This window comes from Triticum aestivum, chromosome 6B (genome assembly GCF_018294505.1).
Source record: "Triticum aestivum cultivar Chinese Spring chromosome 6B, IWGSC CS RefSeq v2.1, whole genome shotgun sequence".
In the NCBI taxonomy this organism is placed as follows: domain Eukaryota; kingdom Viridiplantae; phylum Streptophyta; class Magnoliopsida; order Poales; family Poaceae; genus Triticum; species Triticum aestivum.
Genome location: NC_057810.1, coordinates 605,473,384 through 605,501,162, shown reverse-complemented (window position 1 = coordinate 605,501,162; position 27,779 = coordinate 605,473,384). Strand labels below are relative to the sequence as shown.

Genomic DNA, 27,779 nt, shown 5'->3' with positions numbered 1-27,779 from the left:
CTTCCCAGTCTTTTTCTAGCCATCACTTGTACTAAGCGGGAATACTGCTTGTGCATCCACTTCCATAAACCCCAAAGTTGTTCCATATGAGTCCACTATAGCTACCTATATGCGGTAATTACCACCGTTCCAAGTAAATTTGCATGTGCCAAACTCTAAATCTTCAAATGAAATTCGGTTTTGTATGCACGAATCGCTCATGTAGCAACTAGGGCTATCTATATCTTCCATGCTAGGTGGGTTATTCTCACGATGAGTTGACTCCGCTCATCATTCACGAGAAAATGGCCGGTAACCAGGATGCCCAGTCCCATGCTCAAATCAAATCAAAACTCCCCCGGGATTGTTGTTAGTAAGACGGTACCCGTTGTTTCGGACCAGCCGTGGAATGTGCTTGTTGGTGGTGGGGGAGTATAAACTTTACCATTCTATTTGGGAACCGCCTATAATGTATGTAGCATGAAATATACCGAGATCTCTTGGTTGTTATGTTCACAAAGAAAGTATGCCGCTCAAAATATTATTTATCTCGGTTTCAAAACTCGAGCTCTGGCACCTCTGCAAATCTCTGATTCCCTCTGCGAAGGGCCTATATATTTACTTCTATGCTAAGTCATCATCCTCTTATAAAAAGCACCAGTTAGAGAGCGCTACCGTCATTTGTATGCATTGTTATTAATTGGTACCGAGTATGACTATGACTAGATCTCTTTTGCCATGAATTACAATATCTAGTCAGTCCTTGATCTTCAGGGGTGCTCTGCATCTATGTCTTGAAGTCTCATAAAGGGCTAGCGAGATACCATCTTGTTATATTATATCATGATTGTTTTGAGAAAGTGTTGTCATCCGAGATTTATTATTATTACTCGCTAGTTGATTATGCCATTGACATGAGTAAATGTGAGACCTAAATGTTATTGTGAATATGGTTAGTTCATAATATTTGCTGAAAACTTGAATGTCGGCTTTACATATTTGCAACAACAAGATCCAACAGAGTTTGTAAAAAATTTCTTTATCACTTTCAGTTTGTCAACTGAATTGCTTGAGGACAAGCAATGGTTAAGCTTGGGGGAGTTGATACGTTTCCAACGTATCTACTTCTCAAAACTCTATTCCCCTTGTTTTGGACTCTAATTTGCATGATTTGGATGGAACTAACCCAGACTGATGCTGTTTTCAGCAGAATTGCCATGGTGTTATTTTTGTGCAGAAATAAAAGTTCTCGGAATGACCTGAAACTTCACAGAGTACTTTTTGGAATTAATAAAAATACTGGCGAAAGAATCAGCCGAAGTGGGCCCACACCCTGTGTTGTAAAAATGCCCTAGAGGCAATAATAAAATGGTTATTATTATATTTCTTTGTTCATGATAATTGTCTGTTATTCATGCTATAATTGTGTTATCCGGAAATCGTAATACACGTGTGAATACATAGACCACAACATGTCCCTAGTGAGCCTCTAGTTGACTAGCTCGTTGATCAACAGATAGTCATGGTTTCCTGACTATGGGCATTGGATGTCATTGATAACGGGATCACATCATTAGGAGAATGATGTGATGGACAAGACCCAATCCTAAGCATAGCTCAAAGATCGTGTAATTCGTTTTGCTAGAGCTTTTCCAAATGTCAAGTATCATTTCCTTAGACCATGAGATTGTGCAACTCCCGGATACCGTAGGAGTGCTTTGGGTGTACCAAACGTCACAACGTAACTGGGTGACTATAAAGGTGCACTACGGGTATCTCCGAAAGTGTATGTTGGGTTGGCACAAATCGAGACTAGGATTTGTCACTCCATATGACGGAGAGGTATCTCTGGGCCCACTCGGTAATGCATCATCATAATGAGCTCAATGTTACCAAGTGTCTGGTCACGGGATCATGCATTACGGTACGAGTAAAGTGACTTGCCGGTAACGAGATTAAACGAGGTATTGGGATACCGAAGATCGAATCTCGGGCAAGTAACATATCGATTGACAAAGGGAATTGTATACGGGATTGATTGAATCCTAGACATCGTGGTGCATCCGAGGAGATCATCGAGGAGCATGTGGGAGCAAACATGGGTATCCAGATCCTGGTGTTGGTTATTGACCGGAGAGTCGTCTCGGTCATGTCTGCGCGTCTCCCGAACCCGTAGGGTCTACACACTTAAGGTTCGGTGACGCTATGGTTATAGAGATATTAGTATGCAGTAACCTGAAAGTTGTTCGGAGTCCCGGATGAGATCTCGGATGTCACGAGGAGTTCTGGAATGGTCCGAAGGTGAAGAATTATATATAGGAAGTCAGGTTTCAGCCATCGGGAAAGTTTCGGGGGTCACCGGTATTGTACCGGGACCACCGGAAGGGTCCCGGGGGTCCACCGGGTGGGGCCACCTATCCTGGAGGGCCCCATGGGCTGAAGTGGGAGGGGAACCAGCCCCTGGTGGGCTGGTGTGCCCCCCCTTGCCCCCCCTGCGCCTAGGGTTGGAAACCCTAGGGGTGGGGGCGCCTCCACCTAGCTTGGGGGGCAAGTTTCCCCCTGGCCGCCGCCCCCCTTGGAGATTGGATCTCCTAGGGCCGGCGCCCCCCTCCCCCTATGGGGCTATATAAAGAGGGGGGAGGGAGGGCAGCCGCACCCATGCTCTTGGCGCCTCCCTCTCCCTCTGCAACACCTCTCCCTCTCGTAGAGCTTGGCAAAGCCCTGCCGAGATCGCTGCTGCATCCACCACCACGCCGTCGTGCTGCTGGATCTTCATCAACCTCTCCTTTCCCCTTGCTGGATCAAGAAGGAGGAGACGTCTTCCCAACCGTACGTGTGTTGAACGCGGAGGTGCTGTCCGTTCAGCACTAGGATCATTGGTGATTTGGATCACGACGAGTACGACTCCCTCAACCCCGTTCTCTTGAACGCTTCCGCTCGCGATCTACAAGGGTATGTAGATGCACTCCTCTCTCTCATTGCTAGATGAACTCCATAGATTGATCTTGGTGAAGCGTAGAATTTTTTTTATTTTCTACAACGTTCCCCAACAGTGGTATCAGAGCTAGGTCTATGCGTAGTTTCTATGCACGAGTAGAACACAAACTTGTTGTGGGCGTAGATGTTTTCAATTTTCTTGCCACTACTAGTCTTATCTTGCTTCGGCAGCATTATGGGATGAAGCGGCCCGGACCGACCTTACACGTACGCTTACGTGAGACAGGTTCCACCGACTGACATGCACTAGTTGCATAAGGTGGCTAGCGGGTGTCTGTCTCTCCCACTTTAGTTGGAGCGGATTCGATGAAAAGGGTCCTTATGAAGGGTAAATAGAAATTGGCATATCACGTTGTGGCTTTCACGTAGGTAAGAAAACATTCTTGCTAGAACCCTATTGCAGCCACGTAAAACATGCAACAACAATTAGAGGACGTCTAACTTGTTTTTGCAGCATATGCCTTGTGATGTGATATGGCCAAAAGTTTTGATGAATGATATATATGTGATGTATGAGATCATGTTCTTGTAATAGGAATCACGACTTGCATGTCGATGAGTATGACAACCGGCAGGAGCCATAGGAGTTGTCTTAATTATTGTATGACCTGCGTGTCAGTGAATAAATGCCATGTATTTACTTTACTTTATTGCTAAACCATTAGCCATAGTAGTAGAAGTAATAGTTGGCGAGCAACTTCATGGAGACACAATGATGGAGATCATGATGATGGAGATCATGGTGTCATGCCGGTGACGAAGATGATCATGGCGCCCCGAAGATGGAGATCAAAGGAGCTATATGATATTGGCCATATCATGTCACTATTTGATTGCATGTGATGTTTATCATGTTTTACATCTTATTTGATTAGAACGACGGTAGCTTAAATAAGATGATCCCTCACAATAATTTCAAGAAAGTGTTCCCCCTAACTGTGCACCGTTGCGAAGGTTCGTTGTTTCGAAGCACCACGTGATGATCGGGTGTTATAGATCCTAACGTTCGAATACAACGGGTGTAAGCCAGATTTACACACGAAATACAGTTACATTGACTTGACGAGCCTAGCATGTACAGACATGGCCTCGGAACACGGAAGACCGAAAGGTCGAGCATGAGTCGTATAGAAGATACGATCAACATGAAGATGTTCACCGATGTCGACTAGTCCGTCTCACGTGATGATCGGACATGGCCTAGTTGACTCGGATCATGTTTCACTTAGATGACTAGAGGGATGTCTGTCTGAGTGGGAGTTCATTGAATAATTTGATTAGATGAACTTAATTATCATGAACTTAGTCTAAAATCTTTACAAAAAATGTCTTGTAGATCAAATGGCCAACGCTCATGTCCACCTCAACTTCAACGCATTCCTAGAGAAAACCAAGCTGAAAGATGATGGCAGCAACTATACGGACTAGGTCCGAAACCTGAGGATCATCCTCATAGCTGCAAAGAAAGATTATGTCTTAGAAGCACCTCTAGGTGAAGCACCCATCCCAAAGAACCAAGACGTTATGAACGCTTGGCAGTCTCGTGCTGATGATTACTCCCTCGTTTAGTGCGGCATGCTTTACAGTTTAGAACCGGGGCTCCAAAAGCGCTTTGAGCAACACGGAGCATATGAGATGTTCGAAGAGCTGAAAATGGTTTTCCAAGCTCATGCCCGGGTTGAGAGATATGAAGTCTCCGACAAGTTCTTCAGTTGTAAGATGGAGGAAAATAGTTCTGTCAGTGAGCACATACTCAAAATGTCTGTGTTGCACAACCGCTTGACTCAGCTGGGAGTTAATCTCCCGGATGACGCGGTTATTGACAGAATCCTTCAGTCACTTCCACCGAGCTACAAGAGCTTTGTGATGAACTTCAATATGCAGGGGATGGAAAAGACCATTCCTGAGGTATATTCAATGCTGAAATCAGCGGAGGTAGAGATCAAAAAGGAACATCAAGTGTTGATGGTGAATAAAACCACTAAGTTCAAGAAAGGCAAGGGTAAGAAGAACTTCAAGAAGGACGGCAAGGGAGTTGCCGCGCCCAGTAAGCTAGTTACCGGGAAGAAGTCAAAGAATGGACCCAAGCCTGAGACTGAGTGCTTTTATTGCAAGGGAAGCGGACACTGGAAGCGGAACTGCCACAAATACTTAGCGGACAAGAAGGTCAGCAACACCAAAGGTATATGTGATATACATGTAACTGATGTGTACCTTAACAGTACTCGTAGTAGCTCCTGGGTATTTGATACCGGTGCGGTTGCTCATATTTGTAACTCAAAGCAGGAGCTGCGGAATAAGCGGAGACTGGCGAAGGACAAGGTGACGATGCACGTCGGGAACGGTTCCAAGGTCGATGTGATCGCCGTCGGCACGCTACCTCTACATTTACCTACGGGATTAGATTTAAACCTCAATAATTGTTATTTAGTGCCAGCTTTGAGCATGAACATTGTATCTGGATCTCGTTTAATATGAGATGGCTACTCATTTAAATCCGAGAATAATGGTTGTTCTATTTATATGAGAGATATGTTTTATGGTCATGCCCCGATGGTCAATGGTTTGTTCTTAATGAATCTCGAACGTGATGTTACACATATTCATAGTGTGAATACCAAAAGATGTAAAGTTGATAATGATAGTCCCACATACTTGTGGCACTGCCGCCTTGGTCACATTGGTGTCAAGCGCATGAAGAAGCTCCATGCTGATGGACTTTTAGAGTCTCTCGATTATGAATCATTTGACACATGCGAACCATGCCTCATGGGCAAAATGACCAAGACTCCATTCTCCGGAACAATGGAGCGAGCAACCAACTTATTGGAAATCATACATACTGATGTGTGCGATCCAATGAGTGTTGAGGCTCGCGGAGGATATCGTTGTGTTCTCACTCTCACTGACGACTTGAGTAGCTACGGGTATGTCTACTTGATGAAACACAAGTCTGAGACCTTTGAAAAGTTCAAAGAATTTCAGAATGAGGTAGAGAATCAACGTGACCGAAAGATAAATTTCTTACGATCAGATCGTGGAGGAGAATATTTAAGTCACGAATTTGGTACGCACTTAAGGAAATGTGGACTCGTTTAACAACTCACGCCGCCTGGAACACCTCAGCGTAACGGTGTGTCCGAACGTCGTAATCACACTTTATTGGATATGGTGCAATCTATGATGTCTCTTACCGATTTACTGCTATCTTTTTGGGGATACGCTCTAGAGACAGCTACATTCACTTTAAATAGGGCACCGTCTAAATCCGTTGAGACAACACCGTATGAATTATGGTTTGGGAAGAAACCTAAGCTGTCGTTTCTAAAAGTTTGGGGATGTGATGCTTATGTCAAGAAACTCCAACCTGAAAAGCTCGAACCCAAGTCGGAAAAATGCGTCTTCATAGGATACCTTAAGGAAACCATTGAGTATACCTTCTACCTCAGATCCGAAGGCAAGATTTTTGTTGCCAAGAACGGGTCCCTTCTGGAGAAAGAGTTTCTCTCGAGAGAAGTAAGTGGGAGGAAAGTGGAACTTGATGAAGTACTACCTCTTGAACCGGTAAGTAGCGCAACTCAGGAAGATGTTCCTGTGGTGCCAGCACCAACTAAAGAGGAAGTTAATGATGATGATCAAGATACTTCGGATCAAGTTACTACTAAACTTCATAGGTCCACGAGGACACGTTCCACACCAGAGTGGTATGGCAACCCTGTCCTGGAAATCATGTTGTTAGACAACGGTGAACCTTCGAACTATGAAGAAGCGATGGCGGGCCCAGATTCCAACAAATCGCTTGAAGCCATGCAATCCGAGATAGGGTCCATGTATGAAAATGAAGTATGGACTTTGACAGACTTGCCCGATGATCGGCGAGCGATAGAAAACAAATGGATCTTTAAGAAGAAGACGAACGAGGATGGTAATGTTACCATCTATAAAGCTCGACTTGTCGCTAAGGGTTATCGACAAGTTTAAGGGGTTGACTACGATGAGACATTCTCTCTGGTAGCAAAGCTAAAGTCCGTCCGAATCATGTTAGCAATTGCTGCATACTATGATTATGAGATATGGCAAATGGACATCAAAACGGCATTCCTTAACGGCCATCTTAAGGAAGAACTGTGTATGATGCAGCCGGAAGGTTTTGTCGACCCTGAGAATGCTAACAAGGTATGCAAACTCCAGCGATCCATTTAAGGGCTGGTGCAAGCATCTCGGAGTTGGAACATTCGCTTTGATGAGATGATCAAAGCATTTGGGTTTATGCAGACTTATGGAGAAGCCTGCGTTTACAAGAAAGTGAGTGGGAGCTCTATAGCATTTCTCATATTATATGTAGATGACATACTTTTGATTGGAGATGACATAGAACTTTTGGACAGCGTTAAGGCCTACTTGAATAAGTGTTTTTCAATAAAGGACCTTGGAGAAGCTGCTTACATACTAGGCATCAATATCTATAGGGATAGATCGAGACGCCTCATAGGTCTTTCACAAAGCACATACCTTGATAAGATATTGAAGAAGTTCAATATGGATCAGTCTAAGAAGGGGTTCTTGCCTGTGTTGCAAGGTGTGAAGTTGAGCTCAGCTCAATGCCCGACCATGGTAGAAGATAGAGAAAAGATGAGTTTCATCCCCTATGCCTCAGCTATAGGGTCTATTATGTATGCCATGCTGTGTACCAGACCTGATGTAAACCTTGTCGTAAGTTTGGTAGGAAGGTACCAAAGTAATCCTGGCATGGAACACTGGACAGTGGTCAAGAACATCCTAAAGTACCTGAAAAGGATTAAGGATATGTTTCTCGTTTATGGAGGTGACGAAGAGCTCGTCGTAAAGGGTTACGTCGACGCTAGCTTCGACACAGATCTGGATGACTCTAAGTCACAAACCGGATACGTGTATATTTTGAATGGTGGGGCAGTAAGCTAGTGCAGTTGCAAGCAAAGTGTCATGGCGGGATCTACATGTGAAGCAGAGTACATGGCAGCCTCAGAGGCAGCGCATGAAGCAATCTGGGTGAAGGAGTTCATCACCGACCTAGGAGTCATACCCAATGCGTCGGGGCCGATCACACTCTTCTGTGATAACACTGGAGCTATTGCACTTGCCAAGGAGCCCAGGTTTCACAAGAAGACCAGGCACATCAAGCGTCGCTTCAACTCCATTCGTGAAAATGTTCAAGATGGAGACATAGATATTTGTAAAGTACATACCGACCTGAATGTAGCAGATCCGTTGACTAAACCTCTCCCCAGAGCAAAACATGATCAACACCAAAACTCTATGGGTGTTCGATTCATCACAATGTAACTAGATTATTGACTGTGGTGCAAGTGGGAGACTGTTGGAAAAATGCCCTAGAGGCAATAATAAAATGGTTATTATTATATTTTTTTGTTCATGATAATTGTCTATTATTCATGCCATAATTGTGTTATCCGGAAATCGTAATACACGTGTGAATACATAGACCACAACATGTCCCTATTGAGCCTCTAGTTGACTAGCTCATTGATCAACAGATAGTCATGGTTTCCTGACTATGGGCATTGGATGTCATTGATAATGGGATCACATCATTAGGAGAATGATGTGATGGAAAAGACCCAATCCTAAGCATAGCTCAAAGATCGTGTAGTTCGTTTTGCTAGAGCTTTCCGAAATGTCAAGTATCATTTCCTTAGACCATGAGATTGTGCAACTCCTGGATACCGTAGGAGTGCTTTGGGTGTACCAAACGTCACAACATAACTGGGTGACTATAAAGGTGCACTACGGGTATCTCCGGAAGTATCTGTTGGGTTGGCACGAATCGAGACTCGGATTTGTCACTCCGTATGATGGAGAGGTATCTCTGGGCCCACTCGGTAATGCATCATCATAATGAGCTCAATCTGACCAAGTGTCTGGTCATGGGATCTTGCATTACGGTATGAGTAAAGTGACTTGCCGGTAACGAGATTAAACGAGGTATTGGGATACCGACGATCGAATCTCGGGCAAGTAACGTATCGATTGACAAAGGGAATTGTATACGGGATTGATTGAATCCTCGACATCGTGGTTCATCCGATGAGATCATCGACGAGCATGTGGGAGCCAACATGGGTATCAAGATCCTGCTGTTGGTTATTGACCGGAGAGTCGTCTCGGTCATGTCTGCGTGTCTCCCGAACCCGTAGGGTTTACACACTTAAGGTTCGGTGACGCTAGGGTTGTAGAGATATTAGTATGCAGTAACCCGAAAGTTTTTAGGAGTCCCGGATGAGATCCCGGACGTCACGAGGAGTTTTGAAATGGTCCGGAGGTGAAGAATTATATATAAGAAGTCAGGTTTCGGCCATCGGGAAAGTTTCGGGTCACGGGTATTGTACCGGGACCACCGGAAGGGTCCCGGGGGTCCACCGGGTGGGGCCACCTATCCCGGAGGGCCCCATGGGCTGAAGTAGGAGGGGAACCAGCCCCTAGTGGGCTGGTGCGCCCCCCCTTGGGCCCCCGTGCGCCTAGGGTTGGAAACCCTAGGGGTGGGGGCGCCTCCACCTGGCTTGGGAGGCAAGTTTTCCCCCTGGCCGCCGCCCCCCCTTGGAGATTGGATCTCCTAGGGCCGGCGCCCCCCCCCTAGGGGGCCTATATAAAGAGGGGGGAGGGAGGGCAGACGCACCCATGCTCTTGGCACCTCCCTCTCCCTCTGCAACACCTCTCCCTCTCGTAGAGCTTGGTGAAGCCCTGCCGAGATCTCTGCTGCATCCACCACCACGCCGTCGTGCTGCTCGATCTTCATCAACCTCTCCTTTTCCCTTGTTGGATCAAGAAGGAGGAGACGTCTTCCCAACCGTACGTGTGTTGAACACGGAGGTGCTGCCCGTTCAGCACTAGGATCATCGGTGATTTGGATCACGACGAGTACGACTCCCTCAACCCCGTTCTCTTGAACACTTCCGCTCACTATCTACAAGGGTATGTAGATGCACTCCTCTCTCTTGTTGCTATATGAACTCCATAGATTGATCTTGGTGAAGCGTAGAATTTTTTTTATTTTCTGCAATGTTCCCCAACACCCTGGCCACGAGGGTGGGCGGCGTGCCCTCCTGTCTCATGGACCTCCTGGATCTCCACCGGCCTCAACTACAACTCCATATATTCACGTTCGGGGAGAAAAAAATCAGAGAGAAGGATTCATCGCGTTTTATGATACGAAGCCACCGCCAAGCCCTGTTCTTCCTCGGCAGGGCTGATCTGGAGTCCGTTCGGGGCTCCGGAGAGGGGAATCCATCGCCATCGTCATCATCAACCATCCTCCATCACCAATTTCATGATGCTCACCATCGTGCGTGAGTAATCCCATCGTAGGCTTGCTGGAGGAGATGGGTTGGATGAGATTTACGATGTAATCGAGTTAGTTTTGTTAGGGTTTGATCCCTAGCATCCATTATGTTCTAAGATTGATGTTGCTATGACTTTGCCATGCTTAATGCTTGTCACTAGGGCCCGAGTGCCATGATTTCAGATCTGAACCTATTATGTTTTCATGAATATATGAGTGTTCTTGATCCTATCTTGCAAGTTATAGTCACCTACTACGTGTTATGATCTGGCAACCCCGGAGTGACAATAGTCGGGACACTTCCCGGTGATGACCGTAGTTTGAGGAGTTCATGTATTCACTAAGTGCTAATGCTTTGGTCCGGTTCTCTATTAAAAGGAGGCCTTAATATCCCCTAGTTTCCAATAGTACCCCGCTGCCACGGAGGGTAGGACAAAAGATGTCATGCAAGTTCTTTTCCATAAGCACGTATGACTATATTCGGAATACATGCCTACATTATATTGATGAACTGGAGCTAGTTCTGTGTCACCCTATGTTATGGCTGTTGCATGATGAATGGCATCTGACATAATTATCCATCATTGATCCATTGCCTACAAGCTTGTTTCATATTGATCTTTGCTAAGTTACTTTTCCGTTGCCACTATTACGATTGCTACAAAACTGCTACTGTTACTTTTGGCACTGTTACCGTTACTTCCATACTACTTTGGTACTAAATACTTTGCTGCAGATATTAAGTCTTTCAGGTGTGGTTGAATTGACAACTCGGCTGCTAATACTTGAGAATATTCTTTGGCTCCCCTTGTGTCGAATCAATAAATTTGGGTTGAATTACCCTAAAAACGGTTGTGATCCCCTATACTTGTGGGTTATCACCGTCTGGGTGCCCTTCTGTCGTGCCGGGCGTGGGCGCGTATGGCTTGTATGTCTCCTTGGCCTTGGCATGGCTGCGCCGCACATCCGCCCACTTCTCTGTCACGCCCAATATGCGACCCTATCCAAAAGGAACTCGAAGGTCCCACCAAGGATAGACCCGCATATTGAAACGCTTTTGCAAGGTGGATATCATTACATTAACATTACATAATAGGTAGGGATACATACAAGAGGCAAACAATGCCACACAAATACAACATCACAATACATAAGAGCATCATCTGACTACGGATGAAACACAAACAGAAACTCGAACGACATCCACCCTGCTAGCCCAGGCTGCCGACCTGGAACCTATCCCCTGATCGAAGAAGCAGAAGAAGAACTCAACGCAAGCAAGAATCGCTCTCGCGTCATGATCATCGCATAACATGTACCTGCAACTGTTGTTGTAGTAATCTATGAGCCACGAGGACTCAGCAATCCCATTACCATGGGTATCAAGACTAGCAAGCTTAAAGGGAAAGGAAGGGGTAAAGTGGTGAGGTTGCAGCAGCGACTAAGCATATATGGTGTCTAACATACGCAAATAAGAGTGAGAAGAGAGCAAGCGGAACGGTCGTGAAACTAGCAATGATCAAGAAGTGATCCTGAACTCCTACTTACGTCAAACATAACCCAAAACCGTGTTCACTTCCCGGACTCCGCCGAAAAGAGACCATCACGGCTACACACACGGTTGATGTGTTTTAATTCGGATTTGGTGTCAAGTTATCTACAACCGGACATTAACAAATTCCCATCTGCCTATAACCGCAGGCACGGCTTTCGAAAGATTATACCCTGCAGGGGTGTCCCAACTTAGCCCATGATAAGCTCTCGCGATCAACGAAGGATATACCTTCTCCCAGGAAGACCCGATCAGACTCGGAATCCCGGTTTACAAGACATTTCGACAATGGTAAAACAAGACCAGCAAGACCGCCCGATGCATCGACAATCCCGATAGGAGCTGCACATATCTCGTTCTTAGGGCAACACCGGATGAGCAATCCGTACAACTAAAACCAGACCTCAAGTTTCCCTGAGGGGGCGCTGCAAAGGGCTCTAGTTCGGACCAACACTTAGACAAGCACTGGCCTGGGGGGTCTATAATAAAGATGACCCTCGAGAGAGCGACTCCCAAGGGAAAAGTAGGTGGTGGTGAGGCAAATGGTAAAACCAATGTTGGGCCTTGCTGGAGGAGTTTTATTCAAAGCGAACTGTCAAGGGGGTCCCATAAATCACCCGACCGCGTAAGGAACGCAAAATCCGGGAACATAACACCAGTATGACAGAAACTAGGGCGGCAAGAGTGGAACAAAACACCAGGCATAAGGCCGAGTCTTCCACCCTTTACCAAGTATATAGATGCATTAATAATATAAGAGATATTGTGATATCCCAACCAAAATCCTGTCCACCATGGAGCAATCTTCAACTTCACCTGCAACTAGCAACGCTATAAGAGGGCTGAGCAACAGCGGTGACATAGCCAAACAATGGTTTGCTAGAAAGGGTGTCAAAGGTTAGAGGTTCATGGCAATTTGGGAGGCTTGAAGAGCAACAGATAGGTAACGCAGCATAGCGATAGAACGAAGCAACTAGCATAGCAATGATAGTAGTGAGATCCAGGGTAGCGGTCATCTTGCCTGAAATCCCGCAAGGAAGAAGAACGAGTCCATGAAGAAGATGAAGCCACGAAGACGAACCAAGCGTAGACGAACGAATCCTCACGATCGCAACGAAACGGGAACTATCGAGAAGAAGCACACAACATGGTAAACACACCACACATGAACAAGACATGATGCTCAACAAGCATGATGCAAGACAAGACTACATGAATCTACTCATGGCAAGAGATGATGCAAACAAGAGCAACACATCAAGACAAGTTTAAATGGGGCCGGGAACAACATATAACAATTCCGGTAAGTCCTCGTATGCAAATTTCGAAGATGGTCCAGATCTGAATAGATATTATGTTCAAGTTGTTAAACAGCAAGTTAAGATGCACCAAGATGATCTACACGAGATTCTAGTCAAGTTACATATAAAGATCATTTAGTTCGGTGCTACGGCCTAGAAGATATGAGCAAAACAAGTTAAACATGGCATTGATGCAAAATGCACCCAAGCATCAAGCAAACACATCAAAACATGGATGCAACATGATAATATGAAACTACATGCAAAATCAAGCAAGTTTCATATAGAGCACACTCAAAACGGAGCAACGGTTCAACACATACACTATACAAGTTTAAAGGACAAGCTGTCCAAAACAGCAACTAGGCATATTGCAAGCATCAAAACAATATGCTACAGGACCTCAACAAGAAAACAAAAGGCATGGGCATGAAGTACAGGTAAAGCATAACAAAACATGAACACTGAGCTATCTCCAGAAATCACTAGAACATGCCCAAACACACATGGCAAGATTGCAAATAATAACAGTTCAGACTTTGCAGAAAATAACATCAGGTTGCAATGTTTAGAGCTATCAAACAACATGTTACAGGAACTTATAATGGCAAACAAAGGCATGGCATGAACCTACTAAATGCATAGAACAAAAATCCTTTACTGACCATAAGCCAAAAAGGATCAGAAAATATGATGGCACCCATGTAAACATAGCAAGTTATAATACAGATTCAAACATGGCAGAAACAGAATTATGAAGGCATGTTGGTGAGCCTGTGCAACTCACTACAGAGCAAAACATGGCATGGCAAGGCAACCAACAGTAAGAAGGAATATTTGTGAAGTTAAGCATGGCAAGAGCAAGTTCATAGGGTGCATGGATCACTAGCAAAACACATGGCAACAACTGAACTTAATGTTAACAGGCTGACAGCAACATTATGAAGCAACTTTGGAGCAAGATTACAACAAGTTAAAGCAAGATATAAATGCAACCAGGGGCATGGATGGATAGAGCATGACATGTAGAACAAACCATATTTAGTGAACATCTCCAGATTATGCATAGAATGATTAGTAGAAGCAGGTTTACATAGCATCACGAAATAACAGATTCAGCCTAGCAAAACAGTAACAGTAAGTACACTACTTAACAAGCTCGATTCACTCACCACAAGTCATTGCATGACAAGATAAGCATAGCATCAGCAATAAGACATGTTTATGAAACAAACCAAGGCAAGAACAAGTTCATAGCATGCAAGGATCAACTACAACAACCTTGGCAAAATTGAATAACATGTAAACAATCTGCCAGGAAACATTTTAAAGCAAAAGTAGAGCACGAAAATGACATGCTAGACTACTCCATAATTGCAAACAGGGGCATTAATGGATAGAGCAAAACCATATGTTCAAAACATCCTTAATGAAGTATCTCAAAATAAGCATGGATATCTCTGTAGCAACCAGTTTACATGGCATCAAAATAACAGCAGAACAGGGACTAAAATCAGCAATATCACGAAGCCTAATTTGCATGCTTGTGCTAGTCACCACATTGATCACAAAAATGCATGGTAAGCACCTCTGTAAAGAAGACATAGCATAGATCAAAACACATGTAGACATCAACCTCATAGGATGCACACATCAATCATGGCAAAAATGACAAATGAGCATGTTCATAACAGTTTCAGCAGACAACATTATGAAGCACTCTTGCAACGATGATTCAGGCATCAAGATGAGCTCAAATGAACATGATGCAATGGAATGAAATGATGTACTCGTTGAGACGAACAATTTGACATGTTACACGCACAAAACGGAGCTGCGGATGCAGAGATATGATGCAATGAACATGGCATGATAATGTCAAAATATTTCAGGACTTGGCAGAATTTTCGGAGGGGAAAAGTCAACCTTCGGTGGATCTCGCCGGAATCCCACCGGAGTCGAGGAAGAACTCGTCGGAGATGGAGAGGAGGTGGCCGGAGCTCGGGGAAGACGTCGGGGGGGCGGGGCGGATGGATCCGGGCCGGATCTCACCGGATCCGGCCGGTTCCTGGCGTGGGACGGCGCGGGGCGGCTTGCCGGCGAGGGGCGGCGGCGCGGACATGTCCGGCCGAAATGGACATGTCCGGCGGCGGGAGGAGGACGAAAGCTAGGGTTTCGGGGGTTTGGACTGCGGAATTTCGGGGAGAACACATATTTATAGGTAGAGGGAGCTAGGAGAGTCCAAATGAGGAGCGGTTTTCGGCCACGCGATCATGATCGAACGACCGAGAGCATAGAGGGGAGTTAGATTGGTTTTGGGCCACTTTGGAAGGGGTGTTGGGCTGCAAAGAGAAGGGGGGTTTCGGGCTACGCGGATAACCGTTGGAGTATCAAACGACCTCCAAATGGCACGAAACTTGACAGGCGGTCTACCGGTGCTATACGAAGGCCGCTTGGCAAACCTCGGTCCATTCCGAGAACGTTTAATACCCGTACACAACGAGAGACAAACGGGGAACGCCGGAGGACATAGGAGCGCCGGATTGCAAAACGGACAACGGGGAAAATGCTCGGATGCATGAGACGAACACGTATGCAATGCAATGCACATGATGACATGATAAAATGCACACGCAAGCAAATGACATGGCAATGACGGCGAATAACTGGCAGACACCTGGCTCATCGAATCCGGGGCGTTACATTCTCGATCCGGGAGAACACGTGGAGGTACTTGAAATCTTGGTTGGAGCTGTTATCTTGGTGATACATGGCGAACATCCGGACCATCTGCACCGAGGAACAGGTGAGGCCGGCGATGCACACGGCGAGAAGTGTCACGAGAGACCGGCGGCGTCATACCTGACTCTCGTAGCTGGCGCCGCTCTCTGGGCGAGCCGCGACCTCCTCGACGATCCCATGCTTTGTTGCACGCCGTTTGGATGAGCGCCCAATGGTTGGACATGGCCTTGGAGCCGCGGTCCATGTGGACGCCGGAGAAATACTGGTCGACCAGCTTGCGCTCATCGAACTTCGCCTTGATGCGCTCCTAGTACGTGTCAGCATTTTGGTTCGTGCCGGTGATCGGGTCGAGGCAGACGATCTTCCATGCTTCGGCGAGGCACTCGTCTTCTTTGGCCACACACTTGACACGCGGTTCGCCGGTCCTGGTGGCCGAGCCGAACGTGATGATGTCATCCATGTCGGCCTCCGTGCCGTCGGTGTTGCCAAGATGCGACGACGATGCTTGCAAGAAGGGCAGCGCGCAACGGCGCAGAGGTGGCGTCGGGGAGGACGCGTAAGCCGGCGATGAATAGGTGTACGTGGGGTATTGGACGCCGGCGAACGCGGGAGAGTGCATGCACTGGGTGGGGTGCCCATGTGGAAAGGTGACGTTCGGGTTGAACCCGCCGTGCGCGTCGCCGTCGACGTAGCCAGGCGACGGCGCGCACCCCCAGGGTTGAGTCGACGACGAGAAGCCGGTCGGTGACCCGACACTCTGCTGGCTCCAGGGAACGTGCGGGCCGTGGCCGACGGGCGGATTCATCATCCCCGCACGGGACGCCTTTGCTTGCTCCGTCGCGCGTTCTGCCTGCTCCGCGGCGGCCGCGGCCGCCACCGCAGCCGCCCTGTCACGAGCCTTCTTGGCGTTGAGCCTGTTCCGCCGGTCGGTGGTGACAGCCTCCCGGCGTTGAACCTCGACCCTCCAGTCGGCGTTTGTCATGTCCGGGGGCTTGGACGGCGGCGCCCTCGGCTTCCTCTGCTTCGGCTGGGTGGCGTCGACATCGGTAGCTCGGTGAGGGGCCTCGTACTTCTTCGGCGGCATGGCGGTCGAATGGAGGGGAGAGGGAGAATGGCGGGAGAAGGGGGAAATGGAGGAAAAAAGAAGGGGATCGACGGGAAAAGGGCCTTCTCTCGCCGACAAAGCGGTCCCACGCGCCTTTTCGCTTCGTCCGGCGCCCCCATGCGATCCCCAGGGGCTTGGGTCCGGATTGGTTAATCGGCTGTTATTTCAGTCCAAACCGGCGAAAAACTAGACCCTGAGGGCGCGGCTGAGCCTTTTTTAGGCGCCGGCGCTGAAAAGTCGTCCTGGAAGGGCCTATTGGAGGCGCGACTAGAGATGCTCTAAACGTTGCACATGCGCTGCTCTCTCCTGAACGTGGGCCATCTCACAAGCTGGCATCTTGCCTTTAATAAGTATATCCTCTAAACTGTACTTTTTTAGAATAGCCGATGGACTTCAAATAGCTGTAAGGAACTCTACTGTTCCCTTTTTCTTTTTTGAACTGAAGATACTCTACTGTTACTTCAACTGGAGGCGTCTCAAATAGCTGTCATGATACGAAAATATATTCAATAATGACTAATGGTATTTACTGGTATTGTGGATGTTATAAACTTGATAAAAGTTTACAAAGTTTGACTCGAGACAAAACTAATATGCAAAGTGGATAAAAACGGAGGTGAATTGCCTTATCATGCATGACACAATATAGTATAACATTTAATATGATATGGTATCAAATCCTTATTTTTCTAGTTTAATTGTGTCACCTCATAAAAAAAATGTCTAGTTGACATACATGATACAACTTATGATTCTATTGTGGGCAACCTGAGGCCACGAAACTACAAGTACTCAGATATGTTGGTGGAGGAAAAGACCCGATACAAGGGAATAGCCCGTGGTATGTATACAGAAATAAATGGCAAGAACCGCAAGAGGGGAGAGAGCATTTAAAGAACAAACTGGGAACCCAATGGTCCGCCTGTTACAAATATGGGTGCGTAGGACTGTTGAAAACCGGTTTCTACTCAAACCATGAAACCAATAATTCGATCATCCGAACCAATGTACTAGGGTTGGAATCACTGAAGCAAAATAGACTACCATCGTACTCCCTCAATTCCTAAATATAAGTTTTTTTTAGAGATTTCAATATGAATAAATACAGATGTATTCACTCATTTTTCTTCTTATGGAGTAGTTCATATTGAAATCTTTAAAAAGACTTATATTTAGAAATGGAGGGAGTAGTTGCCACTATGCAAGGCTTGTGCTGAATCCTTGTACAACCATGTGGGTGTGTTGTCTGCAGACTAAATAGGACGATGCTGGACAAAGCACGTGAATCTAGGCATCTAACCGGCACATCCTCGGCCCAACAGGCATAACCGAAAGATACAGGTAGCAAACTGATTGATGCAATGCAACATAACCCATTTTCCCTTCTGAGAAAATCTACCCTTCACATTTTTGCTCGTATTTGCTATTCCGCTTGAAGAAAATAGCATAACCCTACACCATATAAACACTCCACTACCCCGCGAAAAAAAAGCACTCCACTACGCATCAATAGAGTCCCGGCCATTAACTGGGGTACAAACAATTCTTTGTGCATTCAATCGCAAAACATGAACGGAACCATGCCGTGATATCATCTCACCAATAAAGCTACACGATTTCGCCTTACATGTCCAGTACCATGGATTGCAAGGGAAGCAAAAGAATACAACAGCACAAGCTGGAAATATTATTCCACCAGGAAGAGTAATACAAAGTCTGAGAGACTAATTTTCAGTTTTGCCTTTGCTCCGCCTCTTTTCTTAGTTGTTATACAACTTCCTATTCTTTCAGTGCCACCAATCTATTTTCTTTCCTTAGTTTGCTTCAGCCACACAACCTTTCACTATCAGCCACAGAATTATCAGCAGTGTGCTGCAATTATTCACCACCACATACGGCATCTAATAGCAGAATATCAATAAGCTTGCTAGTGTGGTAGTTTGTGAGAACAGCATGCTGAAACAGATTCTTAGAAAATTCAACTGATGAAACTGGACAAATAAGGTCGGATTTAGAAACATATCACAGCAGGAGTTGAGGTGAAAATTTGTCAAGTCGAATAAGTTAGAATTGGCCAGGTACACGCACATGTTGTCTTTTCCTCTCAAAGTCCAGCTGCACCAAATAAAACACACACCAAAAGAAAACAACGATTAGTCATTTTCCTGGTTCAGACGTTTAAAAGTGTAAACATTGATCTACAAGTACAGGTGCATTACCACTTTCTTAACCCGTTCATTAGCAGCTGATGTTCCGCCGCTGACATTTTCAGGCAGGTACGGACTGCATACGCGAACCTCCTTCATTACAACAATGTCAGTCTTGTCCCAATGAACTGGAAGCCTGGTGGGAAAATAGACTCCGTTATTTAGTGATATGAGGATCTAGAGACAGAAGTCAAAGTCTCCATAGATTTTTCATATACACAAAACATTTGCAATACGGTGCAACACATGAGGATCACTGACTGGTAGAGAAACTGATGAATACACACAGCATAACCAACAGAGCTTGAAAATGTTTTAGAAATGCCTCCCAAATTCATAGTAAAACATACATAGTTTAGTGTGGACAAATTGTAGGAGACCACATAAAGTGAAATCGATTTGTTCAGAGTAAAGCGGATTGAAAGGAAACTATTGCTACGGGAAAAAGCATAAAGTGCTGCAACTTTGACTAAAGTACAGAATGTTTCAGCATTCTATGGCGCTTACCTAATACCTATGCAGCATCTCTTTCCACAATTATTTCTCAGGGACAAGGTTGATGCTGGTTCTAGTCATATCTCATTTCCAGGCAAATGCAACAACAACAACAACAACAACAACAAAGCCTTTAGTCCCAAACAAGTTGGGGTAGGCTAGAGGTGAAACCCATAAGATCTCGCGGCCAACTCATGGCTCTGGCACCTGGATAGCAAGCTTCCACGCACCCCTGTCCATAGCTAGTTCTTTGGTGATACTCCAATCCTTCAGGTCTCTCTTAACGGACTCTTCCCATGTCAAGTTCGGTCTACCCCGACCTCTGTTGGCAAATGCAAAATATCCCTTTTTTGCACCTTTATATGACCCCCCCCCCCAAAAAAAAACTTTCTCGGCTTCGTCAGAAAAGCCTCAACCAAATCAGCAACACAAGTCTTACACAGAGAAACAGACGGGAATCAAAGAACATACTGAGACACCAGCTTGACAATATCCACCAAAAGAACCCTCGAAACCCAGCCTAGCTCTGTGTAAAGAGCTAGCACACCAGGAAGTTGCATAAAATTAACCTCAAAAACAAGTTGACACACATGCCAGCAATTTTCTGCAAAATAATGTTCTTCCAGCTTTTGAACAGGCCAAAACTAGAAGATTCGATATCATACAAAAAACACAGGCTTGCACGTTTACTTCCCTTTTTTGCAAATACAAACTTCACAAACAAGAAAGTGGACATGAGAATGTACTCCCTCCGTCCCGAATTACTTGTCTTTGTTACGTAATATCGGTGGAGAGTGAAAAAAAGAGAGTATTATCCAAAAGGAGAGGGGCTCAGGATCCCGCACCACTAATGGGGCTAATACTAACAAAATGTGAAACAAACTAATAAAGATTTGAGCAGCATATATACCTAACAGTTCCTAGTTTCTTTCCTCGAATTCAAATGTGGTAACTACGAGTCCAAAAATAAAGGCCGATTCAGAGGAAAATGGTCAAAAGCATGAATATCCAAGAGAGACATAATGAAAGGTCAAACTTACGTCTTCGACAATGCATCAAATAATCTTTGAGCTTCTGGGGTGACACCAACACCAATTCTCTCAGCTTCAATCTCAGCTTGCCTGTGCATCATAGCATGCAGTGTGAGAACCAAAATGTCGCAGTGCAGAAGCCAACAACATGCAAGCTAATTTTCAGCTTCTAGACAGTAACATTAAGCATGATAAAACACATCACCATAAATGATAGAACCAATAAACACCAAAAACAAGAATCGCGAGGGATAAATCCTAAATGGCAAAAGTAATAGGCAAAATCATAGATAACCAATTTGCTAGCTCTTTAGCACAAAACCAGTGACATAAAGAGGCATGACTGTTATCATACACAACATTAGTCAACCACTAAGGTTTATAGCATTTCCCAGGAAGCGCTGACCCCTCAAAAGTCATACCTATAGGTGCATGAAATCAATTGTTGTCAGAATTTGCATTATGACAATACATTGGGATTAACTCTGACCAAAACAGACCGCACTTATCATTTTCGTTTTGGGTTCAATGCAGGGAAACAAATGCATAGTGTTAAAATGGAAGTGTTTATGATGCTATTTATTTTCTGCATACTTCTCCATCTAAGTGGTTAATCAGTTGCCATATGTAATAATTCACCTGTTGAGCTATTACTATTATATAACTATAAACACCAGATTGCCCAAATACTCTAATATATATATACCCCTAAATGGTAGATTTTCATCAACTCGCAGAGACAATCCAAATGCTAGTAACTCAACACTGAGTCTGAAGTCAAATGTCATCTAGCAAGTTAACAGCCAAAGAACCCAAATAACTAGTGGCTAAAGTTGTGAATCGAATTTGGATCTGCTGTAGTAGGTGTGTTATCATCTCCATGCCAAAAATTATTTTCAGAAATTATCAAGACTTCTATAACTACTATTTATGGCCTAGTGTAGTAAACCTTAAAGGTATTAGTGCATTCTATGGGTGTGTTTGGCTGGCACCCAATCTCGCCCTACCAAAAAGACTTGGCTTGCCAAATTTTGGCCAAGGATTCTTGCACCCTCATTGGCAACCATTTGGTAGGAATATGTGAGAGATAGGTGGGTTTCCATTGGCAGCCAAATTTTTGAAAAACAAATCAAGCCAGTGCCAGATAGTCATAGGCTGCCCAATATTTGGCATGGCAAAAATTCGCACCATCTAAACATACCGTATATGCAGCCCAGCAGTATTGGCTATTGCATGCATGTACTTGAAGCTGCTATCCTTAATCAGAAGAACAAACTCTGGAACAAAATTGACCCGAACCCAGATCCAAATTGTTAACCATGATCAGTTCAGCCACGAGTTCTAAAATGACACATAACATACTATGTCAGTTATACATCTGCCAGATTTATCAATCCACTTTTGCATCGCGAAAAAGGAACTTCTGCTTAGCTACAAACAAGGCCAATACAGGTTTGATCATTCGATGATTGGAGAGCCAGAAAGGAAACAACTGAATTTCCAACAAAATACCAAAACTGATTCCCCTATTCTAACCCAAAACCACAGTATCAATATCAGTTCTAAATTCTTCCATTTCCTTAGTTGCACATTCAATCTCAGTCCTTACTATATTGCTGGAATGTCATCTTCAGATCCATCGAAACGATACGATTCATCATCAAGTTGCCTAGGTGGGCTATGCTATTAACAGCTAAATAGTGCACTGTTTGTAGGACAATCATAGTGCACTGTTCTAAATTTTCCAATTTTCCTTGGTTACACATTCAATCTCAGTCCTTACTATATTGCTGGAATATCATCTCCAGATCCATCAAAACGATATGATGCATCATCAACCTAGGTGGGCTATGCTATTAACAGCTAAATAGTGCACTGTTTGTAGGACAATTATGAGGCCCACCACTAGTACGACCTACCTAGGTGAGATCTATTTAGTGAGAACTCCAGGGAGGGGGGGGTAGGCCACCAAAATTTGAGAGACCGCAATATCTGCTTATTAGCCTCTTGGATCAAGAGTTGCAGGTCTGAATGCAACAAAAATTGGAAAGTAATAGTCAATGCAATACCAGAACCTCAAATGCCCGCCTATGCTACTAGTCATACTTCGCCTTTCTTGAAAAGTGTTATTGGGATAGTAAAGCTGCTTATTTTGGTCACCGGTTTGTAAACACAAATAAATTTTGAAAGGACCACCGATTCGTGAAATCCAACCTTGTTGCTATATTTTGACATTTGTATGTGCTGCCGTGTTAGTGAATGAGAAAAATGCAGTCATTTCTGAAGTATGTCTAAAAACCAATCAAGTGAGATGTGTGTGTACAAGGGTTATGAACAGCCCCGTTGAGGTTTTGCAGATTGCTTCTTCCACTTATTTTCTGCAGATGAAGACTGATTTGGAAATGACCATAGTACCCAATCTAGTTATGGAGTGATTAATTTTAGAGGTGTCTCCCCTGTTTATGTATCTTCTATTTGGAAACTGTTATGCCTTTTTGCAGTCATGCTTTTAGACCAGGATAGTGAACTTTCAATGGGACAGGGCTTTGGATAATAAGTTTTCTAGCCTAGCCTGGCCATGTTTTGTGACTGGACTGGAACAAGCGAAGAATCCTGGCTTTTAGAAGCAGTTTAGAGCGAGGAGAGCTGAATTGCCTAGCCCTCCTAGGCAAGAATTTTATGCACCAAATAAATGTTTAACAGCTTCTCTCTCATTACTAGCTAATTGCCTGTGCGTTGCAACAGGGTACATACATTCTAATGGTTTAACATTATGTCTAACATATACCTTAGAATACTCATGTACATTAGGCAGTATTGTTGATTCGATTTACTGTTAAATAATTCCCCCTCCTCCACCAACCCCTCTCTATTTCTCTAAAAAATAAAGATTTGATTAACCTTGAAGAAATAAACCCAGTGGAATAGAGGGGAGGATGGACGTGCGTGTGTGGGTAGCGGGTAGGCTTTCCTCTGGTTTTCTTGGTGTGCTAAGCATGGAATGGAAGCGAACGAAGGTTGGGCGAAAAGGGAATGTTATGTCTTTTTTAGGTAGTGTAGATGTAGAAGATAGATAGATTGATTTGCCATGTATGGTAGTGAATTGGCTGGTACTGCTGGAGACAATATTTGTTTGATGATTAATATATTTATTTTATGGTAGTGGATCTGCTGAGGAGACACATGAGTGCATCCTAAGAAAGGAAGATGTAACTGAATCAACACTTACCAAACTGGGTGGGGTTGCAGTCGGTAAAAAAAAAGAGAATGGTGGGAAGATCCTTCAATCGGTGGGGCCCTGGGAGACGAACGACGTACAAACTCCCCTTTAATAGTAGAGATGTGCTCCGCCTTCTCTCATAAAAGTGACCAACCTCAAAAGATCTATGCTTATTTGTATATAACCAAATGTGTGGCAAGTTCTAAATAGCTAGCTTGCTTAATCAAGCTATAGCTCAAGTCAGCTATATCAGTATCTCCTTTACTTGCTATCACTTTCATGTGCAGACCCAATTTCAGTATCACCTTTACCAACTAGAAGAGTCAGGTTCAATTTAAGAACAAAGAGAATATTGGTCAAATGAGGATTGTGAAGCTCTTATATACTTCTTCTTGCTTTATTGTTGTGTCCTCAAACATGAATTCGCATTTACAATAAATAGAATCCAAAACAATGTTGTGGTGTTCATGTTTTCCGAGCTCATTGAATGAATCTTGACCGCATCTAAAATTCAAACAAGATAAAAATAAGCATCACATGCCTAACTAGCAATGACTAAAAAGTAGTAGTACCAAAAGGGTTTGGGATGCAGTATGACACACCTGAGGGCGGCCTCCTCCCTGGCGTGGATGGCGGCGAGGTCGAGCACACAGCCAGCCGGGTCCAGCGGGTCGTCGTACTTGCCGACGACGGAGAACTCCTGGATGTAGTTGGCCTTGAGCACCCTCACGTTCCGCCGCTCGCCCCTCTCCGCCCTGCCCACGCCCTCCTGTGATCTACGCCGTCATGGAAACAAAGCAACCACGCAGCACACAGAAATAGAGCAGGAGGCAGAAGTAAATGGCATGGAGACGGAGGCCGGAAGCAAAGGGGGATTTGGGAAGGATATGGATGACGAGGAGGTTGCTCGGGCGGTCGAAGGAGACGATCTGGCCCTCGAACTCCTCCCCGAGGGTGGTCTTCGCCGAGATCACCACGCCGACCGCGAACTCCTCGCCGCCGACCTCCATGGCTCCGCCGGCGGCGGTGGGTGGGAGGAGGTGGCCGGGGTGAGGTGCGTGAGGGCGGAGCGGAGCTGTGTCTGCGTGGGGTTTCAGAGTCCGGCAGATTCTGCGGGGAGATGCGCGTGCCAGTGGAGAACAAGGTGGGGATGCGGAAAAGACCACGGCCCGTTTGCAGGGCCTGCCTTTGTAAGCCCATACAGGGAGGCATTTTTAATTTGTTCTGCATCAAACCTCAAAAGTTTCCCTCCTGTTAGGGTTATAGTTCTCTCCGCGCCGACCACGCCGCCGTAGAGTTTCCTTGTTCCCTGCCGCCGTTCCTCCCCCCTCAATTTGGGCTGATACGGGTTGATCCTTGCGATCGCCGCCCGGTCCTAGTCAGGGGTGTTTTCAAGGGTTGCACGCATGCTAGGGTTACCCACAACAAATACCCGATCTAGTTTCATCAGGTTAGGACTTCTAGATGGAGAAAAGCCACTGTCAGGTTTGACGTCCTCAACGGCATCCGGATCAGAGGCAGTTAGCGAGGTGGAGTCCCTGATGAAGGAGTTGGGTCTTCGTGAGGAAGATTTGGACGACGTGGTCTTTAATGAAAAGGAGGAGGCGTCGACTGCCACTAGGTGGATGGTGATCATAAGGGCGCACATGGAGAAACCCTAATCCCAAGCTTGGTTCTTCAAGAATATGAGGTTAGCATGGAATCTGGCTCGAGATGTGAAATTTAGGCCCTTCAAAGATACTGCATATCCTTCAGTTCTTTTGCCTCGGCAACTAGGAGAAGGTGATGCAAGATGGACCTTGGAACTTCCAAGGAAACACGGTCATCATTGCTCCATATGATGGTGTGATGAAGCCCTCGGTGATTAGTTTGGATAGGTTGGATTTATGGATTTAGATACATGATGTTCCGAATGGATACGCTCACCTAGTCGCACCCCTTGCGACCAAGGTTGGAGAAGTAATGTACACTGAATCACAGTCTTATGATTTTACTGGTAACTCTATCACGTTTGGATGAAAAAGTTCAGAAACCGCTAAAAATGTTGTCTCCATGGTTCGGGATCTTATGCGTCAGATTTACAAAGTCAAGTATGAACGATTGTCGGACTGGTGTGCTATTTGTGGTCACTTGGGGAACCTGTTTAAGGAGAATGGGGATGACGTTCACCCACTGGTGTATTAATCTTCAAAGAACTAAGGGTGGCCTGGTGACGGTGTCCTAGACTAAGGGGTACTAGCCTATACGACCCGCAGTTCATGGGTCGAGTTTTCGGCCCACCAATCTCCACAAGGAAGGACTCCAGAAGCTATGAACCTCGACATGATCAAGATGGAAACCTCGGAAGACTTGGCGTGCACTTCAAGGATAGCTCACTAGTAGGCATGATTAGCAACCGGCCATGTGTGTAACCTAGGTACTCCCGGTGTGTGTGTGTATATAAGCCGTGGAGTTTAGTCTTTAGAGGCACAATTACCAGCCTTAGGGTTTAGAACACAACCATACGACCTCGAGGTAGGTCATCTTTTACTAGATACTCCATCACATCAATATAATCAAAGCAAGATGTATGGTTTTACTGTTGGAAATATGCCCTAGAAGCAATAATAAAATGGTTATTATCATATTTCCTGTTCATGATAAATGTTTATTATTCATTCTAGAATTGTATTGACCGGAAACTTAAATACATGTGTGAAAACATAAACTACACCGTGTCGCTAGTAAGCCTCTACTAGACTAGCTCGTTGATCAAAGATGGTTATGGCTTCCTGACCATAGACATGAGTTGTCATTTGATAATGGGATCACATCAACAAGAGAATGATGTGATGAACTGACCCAACCGTAAGCTTAGCATCAGATCATTCAGTTATTTGCTACAACTTTCTTCATGTCAAGTATTAGTTCCTTAGACCATGAGATCATACCACTCCCGGATACCATAGGAATACTTTGTGTGCTATCAAACATCACTTCGTAACTGGGTGATCATAAGGTGCTCTACAGGTATCTCCGAAGGTATTTGTTGGGTTGCATGGATCGAGACTGTGATTTGTCGCTCCGTGTGACGGAGAGATATCTCTAGGCCCTCTTGGCAATACAATATCACAACAAGCTTGCAAGCAAGTGACTAATGAGTTTAGTCACGGGGATTTTGTATTACGGAATGAGTAAAGAGACTTGCGGTAATGAGATTAGACTAGGTATGGAGATACCGACGATCGAATCTCGGGCAAGTAACATATCGCCGGACAAAGGGAATTGCATATGGGATTGGCAGAATCCTTGACATCATGGTTCAACCGATAAAGATCTTCGTGGCATATGTAGGAACCAATATGGGCCTCCAGTTCCCGCTATTGGTTATTGACCGAAGAGGAGTCTCAGTCATGTCTACATGTGATTCTCGAACCCGTAGGTGTTGGAAATATGCCCTAGAGGCACTAATAAAATGGTTATTATTATATTTCCTTGTTCATGATAATTGTCTATTGTTCATGCTATAATTGTATTAACTGGAAACCATAATACATGTGTGAATACATAGACCACAACATGTCCCTAGTGAGCCTCTAGTTGACTAGCTCGTTGATCAATAGATGGTTATGGTTTCCTGACCATGGACATTGTATGTCATTGATAACGGGATCACATCATTAGGAGAATGATGTGATGGACAAGACCCAATCCTAAGCATAGCACAAGATCGTGTAGTTCGTTTGCTAAAGCTTTTCTAATGTCAAGTATCATTTCCTTAGACCATGAGATTATGCAACTCCCGGATACCGTAGGAATGCTTTGGGTGTACCAA

The 27,779-nt window shown here is 45.0% G+C and overlaps 1 protein-coding gene across 1 annotated transcript; it reads right to left on the bottom strand.

Annotated features, from left to right (window-relative positions):
* Positions 1 to 18,541: 18,541 nt before the first annotated feature.
* Positions 18,542 to 25,134, bottom strand: LOC123138262 (protein LSM12 homolog A). The gene is made up of 5 exons (XM_044558201.1): positions 24,855 to 25,134; positions 24,568 to 24,736; positions 20,755 to 20,835; positions 19,232 to 19,355; positions 18,542 to 19,127 (listed from the first exon to the last, which is right to left on the bottom strand). The coding sequence occupies exons 1-5, from the start codon at positions 24,973 to 24,975 to the stop codon at positions 19,077 to 19,079; spliced, it is 546 nt and encodes a 181-aa protein (XP_044414136.1). The 5' UTR covers positions 24,976 to 25,134; the 3' UTR covers positions 18,542 to 19,076.
* Positions 25,135 to 27,779: the final 2,645 nt, after the last annotated feature.